General features: G+C 41.5%; 1 protein-coding gene across 1 annotated transcript; it reads left to right on the top strand.

Moving 5' to 3' along the window:
- The first annotated feature begins 2,118 nt into the window (after nucleotides 1–2,118).
- On the top strand, nucleotides 2,119–3,405 carry LOC147961111 (uncharacterized). Its single transcript, XM_087537953.1, has 2 exons — nucleotides 2,119–2,158; nucleotides 2,718–3,405. Exons 1-2 carry the CDS (start codon nucleotides 2,119–2,121, stop codon nucleotides 3,380–3,382), a joined length of 705 nt encoding a protein of 234 aa, XP_087394079.1. The 3' UTR covers nucleotides 3,383–3,405.
- Nucleotides 3,406–12,028: the final 8,623 nt, after the last annotated feature.

A 12,028-nucleotide genomic window follows, 5' to 3' on the forward strand; every position in this document is an offset into this window, starting at 1 on the left:
TACAGCAGATGCACAGCTGAAGATGAGTCGACACAAGACTCATTCTTATATAAGCATAGGCGGCATTTGATCTCTGCGTTAAATCAAGAATACGACCTGCAAGTATTCGATCGTGTCCTAGTTGCAGTTATAACAACATATGTGACAACTAGCTGCGTACTGACAACAGGTCTTCTACAGATATGATTTTCCCCATGCGTCCCAAGTTGAAGTAATAGACAACTAGTGAAACATAACACCAATGTAGTCATACTAGTTGTCAATCAAGCTAGTTTCTAGGGCTCTAGAAGTTAGAGCTATCATGTGGTTCGAGATTAGAGGGAAGGAGAAAAATAAGGACTTCTATAAATAAGGACAAGTAAGAGCAGGCGCTCGATGCCCTTGTCCATGAGTGTGCACTAAATCTAGCCGGTCCCCTCAAGCCTAGGGTTCTAGCTAGACTGCATTTTCGTGGAAATAAAGTAGTGAGTTCAAGGTGAAGTACAACAGAATACATAATTGTCGTAGGTTCACTAGAAGATCAACACACATAACTTATCAGGACAATCTATTAACATCATCGTCCCCTCTCTTATCGTTCATTTTCTTCTTTTTATTAAAGATTCAGTCACATCATTTTTTCCCAGAAAAGCTAATCCCATTCTCACATACTCACTAAGGGGAAACTTTAACATGCTCCCTCTTACCCCCGCTTTTTTACATGTGATGTAAGAAGGTAAGAGTTAATCTGACAACTCATTAACGAGATCAACATGTGAAAAAAGGTGGTAAGAGGGAGCATGTTCATTCTCTTATTTTGGACCTCAAACGGTGATATAGTTTGGAAAATAACCTGATTCAGTATGCAACATATTGATCCGCAGATTCCTAAATAAAATACCGTTAAAGGGAGCACCGATTCGGTGCCCAGGCTCATCTGCAGCCGCGATGAACAAAAAGTTCAAATCAAATACTAGAATTTACTTTAAATTCCAAATTTTCGGCATGGTAGATAATTCGGTGCGTAAGGTGTGCTCCAAAGTTCAGATCATTTGGACATTTGTGTAGCTCTCAGCAAAAAAAACAAATTTGGGGTCCGTAAAAAAGTTAACTGGTCATGTATTGTTCTAACCTGATTTGTCCTTTTTGCCGAGAGCTACTCATATGTCCAAATGATCTAAAATTTGAATCACACCTCACACACCAAATTGTCGACCGTGCCAAAAAATGTGGATTTTTTTGCATTTTATTTGTTTTAATGTGATTTTTTTCTTGACCAGGTGCAAATGAGCCTAAGCTTAGAAATGGACTTTCGACCATGAAATGGCACATGTGAAAACTTTAACTTACCTAGCATTTCTTAGAATTTGTGGCAAAAAAATATTAATGCTTTAAAAGTTTGAAAGGAAATAAAATTCTGAAATCCATGAAATAGATAAAATTCGTAATATGCAATAAAGAGATTATTTGAACATTGATTTGGTATTAATGGGTGATGTTAGCGTGTGCAAATTGCTTTGCTTTGTCCTATGATTAGTGGTAATGAAAAGTAAGTTAGGATTCTTTTTTTGCGAGTAAGCAAGGTTGGAATTTAAACTTCAAGCTCATGAACTAAATAAGTAGCTCGTGACTGAACTTGAAATAATTGCAGAATGGCTAGTGTTGAGTTTTAATTTGTGCTCTTGAAAAGACCGAAGATAAGAACCTCAGTCCTGAAAAATAGACCTAGCCCATTTGGCCCATCATGCAAGAAAGGTATCAACCCAACAAGGCATTCTTGCTTGTCTATCCCTAACAGCTTCGTTTAGTGCGAACAATCTTACATGCCTCGTTCTCTTTAGCTCTCAAGGTTTCGTTCACATGGCACTGTTAGGTTGATCTCTATCCCGTTCGAACCCAACGGGTCGAACGGGCCCTTGACTCGCGCCCTGATCGGGGGCGCCCAACCAAACCATGGTTGGTGGGTCCCTGTGACCCGCGCTATATAAACAGAGGTGGGGGCCGAGGCACGTTTTACGAAGTTAATCGCTGCCACAATCCCCACCGACACTCCCTTCCGATCTAGGGTTAGCGTGGCGCTCACGGGAAGCACACCACCGCCGCCATCTCTGTCCACATCGCCGCCGTCACCACACCACCATGGTCGGCGCTGGATCGAGCTCATCCGCACCTAAAGAAGGTAGGTTCACCGGATCTACTAGCCTACTCCAATCTAAGGCCTATCAATGGTTTCAGAGCCAGATCGGGCTAGTTGATTTCGGTACAAAGAAGAAGAAAAAAAAAGTAGAAAAGTTTTTGGAAATAGAAAAGTAAAATTTTCAGAAAAAGAAAAGTTCATGAATTTTATAAAGGACATAATAAAGTTCATGAATTTTGTTTTAGAAAAATAAAAGTTTCTATAAAATGTAAAAAGTTCATGAATTTTTTTCATGTTTTTCCGCTACGTGAATTTTTTAATAGTGCTCTTTTACAAAGAAAATAAAAGTTTAGATAGAATTATGTTTTTAAGAGCATGTTAAAGTGATTATTAGAATGAATATGATTATGTTATGTTTATGACCAACGTTATTAATAACATGATCATGTTTTATTATTGAAATTTAAAGGTGCATTTATTTCTAATTTTTGCCCAACGGTAATATAGATTTAATGGCATAGACAATTATATGTTTAATTTGACCAACGTTAGATTAATGCATATGATTGTTATATTGATGTCACTTAAATTGTGATTTCAGGAGACTTTCACTTGATGAGTTGCCTAAAAGAAGTTCCGACACTCAGAGGTGACAATCACACTGAGTGGAGGAAGAAAGTCGAACTGGCATTTGTTTGTGCTGATCTGGACTGGGTTCTGGATGAACCACAGCCGATCAGACCTACAGAGCCAGTAAGAGAGACCACTGATGATGATGCTGCATGGGCTAAAAAGAGAGGGGGGGGTTATGCTCCTTTGGAGATGTCCTACATCATAGACAACCAAAAGTGGGTCAATGCAAACAAAAAATGCATGGCCTTTATAAAGAATACAATTGAGAGCACCATTGTGGGCTCCATTGCAGAGTGCACTTCCGCAGGGAAGTTGCTCACAAAGATAAAGAGCCAGTTCATTGGCTCTTCAAAGATATATGCCACCCAGGTGTTAAAACAACTTGTGACAGAACAATACACAGGTGGTGGAATAAGAGAGCACATCCTCAGGATGAGCAATATGGCAGCAAAGCTAAAGTCCATGGATGAGGATCTGGAGATCAAACCAAAGCTCCTGGTCCACCTGGTCATGGCTTCACTGCCAAAGGAGTTTGAAACTTTTGTTGTGAACTACAATATGTCACCTGGAACATGGAACATTAAAAAGACAATTGCAATGTGTGTCCAAGAAGAGGACAGACTAAAAGCCTAACATGGTGGTACACTCAACTATGTGAAGTATCACAAGAAAAAGAACTACAATCAAAACAACAAAAGTTCTCCTTCAAAGCCACAAGGAAAAGCTCCCTATCAGCATCAGCGTCAGCAACAGTCTTTCCCAGTGGACAAAGACACTTGTCTTCACTGTAAGCAGACCGGGCATTAAAAGAAAGACTGCCCTGTTTGGCTGAAGTCCTTAATGGCAAAGCAAGGTAACAACATTGTTTCCTTAGTTAATGAATCCTTGTACACACAGTTTTCGAAATCTACTTGGTGGATTGACTCAGGGGCAACTGTTCATGTTGCAAATTGTTTACAGGGATTCCATTCGATCCGGACTATGCTAAGAAGAGAAGGAGGCATTGAAGTAGCCAATGGAATAAAAGCGGAAGTTGAAGCTGTCGGCGATATCTCCTTTGAGTTAGCTGATGAATTCAAGCTTCTACTTAGAGATGTTCTTTATGTTCCTTCATGTAATAGAAACTTAATTAGCGTTTCATGTTTGGACAAAGAAAATTATGAGTGTTATTTTGGACATGGCAAGTGTGCCATATGGTATAATAATGCTTATGTGGGTAATGCTTTACTACATGATGAGCTTTATTTGTTATCACTTCGTGAAAAAGTGCATTCTATATGCAATGTGAATGAACATGTTTCCGCGTCGAATAAAGAACAAAAGAAAAGAAAGAGAACATTCGACTCATTGAAATTATGGCACTGTCGCTTGGGCCATATTTCGAAGGGGAGAATAGAAAGATTAGTCAAAAGTGAAATTCTTCCACAGTTAGAATTCTCAGACTTAGAACAATGTGTAGATTGCATTAAAGGAAAGTATATATAAAACAAATCAAAAAATGTGCAATCCATAGCACAAGCACACTAGAAATCATCCACACTGACATTTGTGGATCATTTCTGGTGAAAAGTATGGATGGATATGACTCGTTCATAACATTCACAGATGATTACTCTCGCTATGGTTATATTTATCCAATCAAAGAAAGATCTGAAGAGTTGGATAAATTTAAAATATTCAAAGCTGAAGTTGAAAATCAGCATGATAAATAAAAAATGCATGGACTTTATAAAGAATACAATTGAGAGCACCATTGTGGGCTCCATCGTTCTATTTAGCTCTCAAGGTTTCATTCACATGGCACATGTCCACAGAAGCTAGCTGAGAATGCGGAGTACAAAATGCAACCTGAATAGTATGGGGGTGGAGGGACGTCCGATGCTTTTGGATGGCAGATGCAACGAAGTTACATCCTTCTATGAGTCAGGGGAGCCGAGTCCTGAAAGAACACAGCGTTGAGGAGGTTGACTGGACGAAGCTAAAACAGGCTCAAAGCTAAAAATGCGTTGTCACCAGACCGGTTCTTATTCTGGCATATGTGACATTGTACCACTGCGCGTAAATCTAGAACACGACATGCACGTCTTTTGTCGTGTCCTCGTTGCAGTCCTTGGGGCAGGTGTGACGACTGGTTGCACACGTCCAACACAGTTTCTGCAGATATGATTTGTCCTGATGTCTCTCAACCCAAACTAATAGACAAGCAGTAAAAGATAACACCAATCTCTTCATCTTGTTTCTCAATACAGATAGATTCAATGGCGAGCCACGGAAGTATTTGCTTAGAGGTTAGAACTACCATGCGATTTGAGACTGGAGGAAAGGTGAAGAATAATGTCTTGTATAAATAAGAAGGGCGAGTATGATGACGCACTATGGATGAGCGCGCACTAAATCTAGACTGCCCCACGAGTCTAGGGTTGTGGACCACACTTTTCTTCTTGAAATTAACTATTGAGTACAAGCTGGAATACATGAAGAATACTTAAGTGCGGTAGGCTTTGATCCGAGAGACCTAGGCTTTGCCATGTATAACCATCTCAGGTCAGACCTAGGTTTTCACCCCAGAGCTCGAGACCAGGTGCTTAGAAGCGCCACCATGAAAGTCACTTAAGTGTTGTCACCATCACTTTTGCACGATTCCAGCAGCTACATGCGATGCGACCGCCTGCGCTGCACAACCATCCCTCTGCGTCAAGTCCTAATCCATAATTTGCATCTCACCGTCGCAGTCAACCACTTACTCTTCACAGATGAACAGTATGGATGTTTTTGCAGTGGCCACCACCGTCGTGGAGCCGTAAGAGTTCGTTGCAGCACAATCTGCAGTCACATTAGCCAGCCTAGTATAGTGTGTACCTTAAAAACAGCCCATCTTGCAAGGCACCTTTTATTAGAAACATATTGTTGTACTAGTAGAAAAGAGGACTTTGGTTCAGGCCGGGTCAGCCCATTAGTCCCGGTTCAGTCCAGAACCGGGACCCATGGGGGCATTGGTCCCGGTTTGTGAGGCCAGGGGCCTGCCTGGCCTCGTGGGGGCATTGGTCCCGGTTCCTCTGGCCCCTTTGGTCCCGGTTGGTGGGACGAACCGGGACCAATGGGCCTTGCTCCTGGACCACCACCATTGGTCCCGGTTGGTGGCTTGAACCGGGACCACAGGCTTCCCTTTAGTCCCGGTTCATACTCCAGTGCTCTCTTTTTCTCTGGCCGGCGAGGAGAGGGCTTTGTGGTGCTCTAGCTCACCTCCTATGCACATGAGGTGTTCGCTGAAATGCCCGAGCCACACTAGTTAAGCTTTCTCCTCTCGAAGCTCGACCTCAAAACTCCATTTTCCTCGAGATTTGTCTAGGTTTAGCGGCCCGTCACGTCCCATTCCAGTCTTCTCCGCCGTCGAACGCCCGCGCCGATCTCGTCGCCGGCACCACCGTGGTGAGCCTCTTGTTCTTATCTTCTTTCTGAAAGAAAAAAGTTCTTACTTTAGATAGATACTTGTCTAATTTTCTTACTTTTATTATTGCTTGTTATTATATAGTGCGATAGTTTTGGTATCCGCCCCCGTCGGCCCTCGTCCTGGCTATGATTCAGATGTGGTATATATTATCTTTTTATAACTATTTGGTTCATTTATTGTTTATGACAATTATGCCGACCAACGTGACATATATTTTATTTATGTAGGAGGTAGTTGAACCGAAAATTCCAACAGACCCTATTGTCGAGAGGTTAAATTTAGTTGAAAAAGAAAACAATTACTTGATGGAAAAAAATTGAGGAGGAGAAGATGATATTGGAATTGCATGTTGCGGATGTGGTCGATGATCACAAGATCAAGATGGATGCAATGCGATTGAAGATGAGAAAGATTAAAAAATATGCCATTCATACCGAGGCTTGGTATCATTATGCCATTGGATCAATTGTTACCTTGGTTGCGATTATGATCGCATTTGCTTTCGCTTTGAAATGTTTTACATAGTTTCAATGTATGGTTTAATTAATTAGATGCTCTGGAGAGCTATATGTTGGTAGATGAGAACTATGTATGTACTTTGGTTTTAATGTGATGATGAACTTCTATTAATTTGGTCACTTAATTATCTATTCATGATGTTCTGTAATGGTTTTTGACACACTTAATTATATATAATGCACGCAGATGAACCGGCAATGGATGTACAGTGACAGACACATCTACGAGTACATTAAGGGCGTGCATGATTTTCTCGAAGTGGCTGAGGCAAACAAGCAGAATGGTTTTATGTGTTGCCCATGCCCTAAATGTGGGAATACGAAGTCTTACTCTGACCGGAAAATCCTTCACACCCAGCCGCTTTACAATGGTTTCATGCCACACTATAATGTTTGGACGAGGCACGGAGAAATAGGGGTTATGATGGAAGACCGAAGAAGAAGAGAACGATGACAACTATGTGCCCCCTGAATACGATGATGCTGCAACGGGGGAAGCTGCTAAAGATCAAGAGGAACCAGACGATGTCCCCAATGATGCTGCAACAGGGGAAGCTGCTGAAGATCATGAGGAACCAGACGATGTGCCCGATGATGATGATCTCCGCCGGTCATTGTCGATGCAAGGACGTAATGCGAAAGTCAAAAGGAGAAGCTGAAGTTCGATCGCATGTTAGAGGATCACAAAAAGGGCTGTACCCCAATTGCGAAGATGTCAACACAAAGCTCGGTACCGTACTGGAATTGCAGAAGTGGAAGGCAGAGAATGCTGTGCTTGACAAAGGATTTGAGAAGCTTCTGAAAATATTGAAGAAGAAGCTTCCAAAGGATAACCAATTGCTCGACAGTACATACGCAACAAAGAAGGTCGTATGCCCTCTAGGATTGGAGGTGCAGAAGATACATGCATGCCCTAATGACTGCATCCTCTACTGCGGTGTGTACAAGGATCTGAACGCATGCCCGGTATGCGGTGCATTGCAGTATAAGATCAGATGAGATGACCCTGGTGATGTTGACGGCGAGCCCCCCAGGAAGAGGGTTCCTGCGAAGGTGATGTGGTATGCTCCTATAATACCACGGTTGAAACGTCTGTTCAGAAACGAAGAGCATGCCAAGTTGATGCGATGGCACAGTGAGGACCATAAGAAAAATGGGAAGTTGAGAGCACGCGCTGACGGGTCGCAGTGGAGAAAAATCGAGAGAAAGTACTGGCATGAGTTTGCAAGTGACCCAAGGAACGTATGGTTTGGTTTAAGCGTGGATGGCATTAATCCTTTCGTGGAGCAGAGCAGCAATCACAGCACCTGGCCCGTGACTCTATGTATGTATAACCTTCCTCCTTGGATGTGCATGAAGCGGAAGTTCATTATGATGCCAATTCTCATCCAAGGCCCTAAGCAACCCGGCAACGACATTGATGTGTTCCTAAAGCCATTAGTTGAAGAACTTTTACAGCTGTGGAATGGAAACGGTGTACATACGTGGGATGAGCACAAACAGGAGGAATTTAACCTGCACGCATTGCTGTTTGTAACCATCAACGATTGGCCCGCTCTCAGTAACCTTTCAGGACAGACAAATAAGGGATACCACGCATGCATGCACTGTTTAGATGAAACTGAAAGTATATACCTGGACAAATGCAGGAAGAATGTGTACCTGGGCCATCGTCGATTTCTTCCGACCAACCATCAATATCGAAAGAAAGGCAAGAATTTCAAAGGCGAGGAAGATCACCGGAAGAAGCCCGCCATGCGTACCAGTGATCACGTACTTGCTATGGTCAATGATTTACACGTAATCTTTAAAAAGGGTCCCGACGGACTAGCTGTTCTGAATGATGCTAAGGGACACGCACCCATGTGGAAGAAGAAATCTATATTTTGGGACCTACCCTACTGGAGAAGGCCTAGAGGTTCGCTCTTCAATCGACGTGATGCACGTGACGAAGAACCTTTGCGTGAACCTGCTAGGCTTCTTGGGCGTGTATGGGAAGACAAAAAGATACACCTGAGGCACGGGAGGACCTGCAACTTTGCACGAAAAAGACGGCATGCCTCCGAAGCAGTATGAAGGTCCTGCCAGCTACGCTCTTACGAAAGAAGAGAAATAAATCTTCTTTCAATGCCTGCTCAGTATGAAGGTCACGACTGGCTTCTCGTCGAATATAAAGGGAATAATAAATATGCCAGAGAAATTGTTCCAAAACATAAAGTCTCATTACTGCCACGTGATTATGACGCAACTGCTTTCCGGATGCATTAAGGGGGCTTCTACCGGAAAACGTCCGATTAGCCATTGTGAAGCTATGTGCATTCCTCAATGCAATCTCTCAGAAGGTGATCGATCTAGAAATCATACCAAGGCTAGGGAGTGATGTGGCGCAATGTCTTGTCAGTTTCGAGCTGGTTGTCCCACCATCCTTCTTCAATATCATGACGCACGTCCTAGTTCATCTAGTCGACGAGATTGTCATTCTAGGGCCCATATTTCTACACAATATGTCCCCCTTTGAGAGGTTCATCGGAGTCCTAAAGAAATATGTCTGTAACCGCGCTAGGCCAGAAGGAAGCATCTCCATGGGCCATCAAATAGAGGATGTCATTGGGTTTTGTGTTGACTTCATTCCTGGCCTTAAGAAGATAGGTCTCCCTAAATCGCGGTATGAGGGGAGACTGACTGGAAAAGGCACGCTGGGAGGGGACTCAATAATATGCAGGGAGGGATATTCTTGATCTCAAGCACACTACACAGTTCTACAGACCTCTACCTTGGTGACCCCATCGATGAACACAAGAACAGTCTGCGCTCCAAACACCCGGAGCAGTGCGACGATTAGATTACATGTGAATACATCAGGACTTTCAGCAGTTGGTTGGAAACGCGTCTCAGAGGTGACAACACTATTTGTGATGAGCTGTACTTGTTGTCCAAGGGACCATCTTTGACTGTATTGACTTACAAAGGATACGAGATAAATGGGAATACATTTTACACGATCGCCCAAGATCAAAAGAGCACCAACCAAAACAACGGTGTCCGCTTTGATGCAGGAACCGAGAGGGGAAAGGACACATATTATGGTTACATAGTGGACATATGGGAACTTGACTACGGACATGATTTTAAGGTCCGTTTGTTTAAGTGCAAATGGGTCAATCTGTCAGGAGGCGGGGTACAGGTAGACCCACAGTACGGAATGACAATAGTGGATCTGAAAAATCTTGGGTACACTGACGAACCATTCGTCCTAGCCAATGATGTGGCACAGGTTATCTATGTGAAGCACATGTCTACCAAACCGAGAAAAAGAAAAGATAAGGAAGCGAATACATCATACGATGAGCCAAAGCGCCACATAGTTCTTTCAGGAAAAAGAGACATCGTGGCACTGGAGGGCAAGATAGACATGTCTGAAGATTATGAAAAGTTCCATAAAATTCCTCCCTTCAAAGTCAAGGCTGACCCAAGCATCCTGATAAACGATGAATATTATCTATGGTTACGGCGCAATAAGCAAATGACACAAGCGAAGAAAAAGTGAAGAATTTCTCCCGCAACTATTATGATGATACCATGCCAACTTTGTAACAGACGAGTATGATACCATTGTCCGTTTTATACATGCACATGCTATGTGTGTGAAATTATGATATCATGCCAACTTTCAACTTTTTCAGAGTTCATTTGAAATGCTTTAATGTCTTATGGTTCGGCCCTCGTAATACCATTATCCAAATTTTAACTATTCAAGTTTGAAAACTAATGGCACCAACAAAAAGTTTATAATTTTTCTAAAACTAATGGCACTAACAAAAAGTTTATAATTTTTCTGACGTAAAAGCAAAAAGAATGAAAAAAATAAAGCAAAAACAAAAGAAAATAAATAATGCAAAAAACAAAACAAAAAACAGGAAAAAACTATTTTTATAGTAAAGTTAATCACAAACTTGTGATTCACACAAATTTCAAAGAATTCAAATTTTAACTATTCAAATTGAAAAACTAATGGCACTAACAGAAAGTTTATGATTTTTCTGACCTAAAAGCAAAAGGTATTAAAAAATAAAGCAAAAAATAAAAGAAAATAAATAATGCAAAAAAAACAAAAAAACAGGAAAATACTATTTTTATAGTAAAGTTAATCACAAACTTGTGATTCACACAAATATCAAAGAATTCAAATTTTAACTATTCAAATTTGAAAACTAATGCCACTAACAGAAAGTTTATAATTTTTATGACCTAAAAGAAAAATAATTAAAAATAAACTTTAATAAAATAAATAAAAATAAAAACAATAAGTATTTTGTTGTAAGTAGAAACAAAATAAAATAAATAAAGAAGCAAAGAAAACAAAAAAGTGCCACCTACTAGGCCCCCATGGCCTGAATACGACTAGAAACCGTACCATGGGCCAGGATTCAGGCCCGCAGGTGGCCCAGTAGGCCCGTAGGCACACAGCGTATGGTTAGGCCCGAAAGCTTACAATTGAGAGGAGCTCGAGAGGGTGGGCGCAGCGCTTATAAACCACTCTCGAGCTCTCTCAGCTAGCGAGGTGGTACTAAACTTTTGACGCGGGGCAGCACAAGGCCTTTGGTCCCGGTTGATACCACCAACCGGGACTAAAGGGGGCATTGGTCCCGGTTCGTGGCACCAACCGGGACCAATGTTCCTCGCCCCTGGCCCATGACCATTAGTCCTGGTTTGTGCCATAAACCGGGACTAAAGGGGGCGTTGGTCCCGGTTCGTGGCACCAACCGGGACCAATGCTCCTTGCCCCTGGCCCATGACCATTAGTCCTGGTTTGTGCCACAAACCGGGACTAAAGGGTTGGTCCTCGTTGCAGTCAGAGTTTAGTCCCACCTCGCCAACCGAAGGAGGCTCACACCGGTTTATAAGCCCTTCCCTCTCTGCCTTGTTGAGCTCCTCTCAAAGTGAAAATAGATGCCCTTATACAGGAAATGTAACCTAAATTCAGAGTGAATTTCTCTAAAATTCATAGAAATTTACTATGAATTTAGGTTGAATTTTCTCTATAAGCGCATCTATGCTCATTTTTTAGTAAAGTTAATCACAAACTTGTGATTCACACAAATTTCAAAGAATTCAAATTTTAACTATTTAAATTTGAAAACTAATGGCACTAACATAAAGTTTATAATTTTTCTAAAACTGATACCACTAATAGAAAGTTTATAATTTTTCTGACCTAAAAGCAAAAAGAATTAAAAAATGAAGCAAAAAATAAAAGAAAATAAATAATGCAAAAAACAAAACAAAAAATGGAAAAAAACTATTTTTATA

This window comes from Triticum urartu, chromosome 7A (assembly GCF_056163025.1).
Source record: "Triticum urartu cultivar PI428250 chromosome 7A, HENAU_Tu73, whole genome shotgun sequence".
NCBI lineage: Eukaryota > Viridiplantae > Streptophyta > Magnoliopsida > Poales > Poaceae > Triticum > Triticum urartu.

Bases quoted from the DNA above. Each gene is read 5' to 3' on its own strand.
- LOC147961111 (XM_087537953.1), top strand. From the start codon at position 2,119: ATGGTCGGCGCTGGATCGAGCTCATCCGCACCTAAAGAAG. The intron at 2,159-2,717 runs GTAGGTTCACCG...TTGTGATTTCAG, and splicing joins CTCATCCGCACCTAAAGAAG to GAGACTTTCACTTGATGAGT.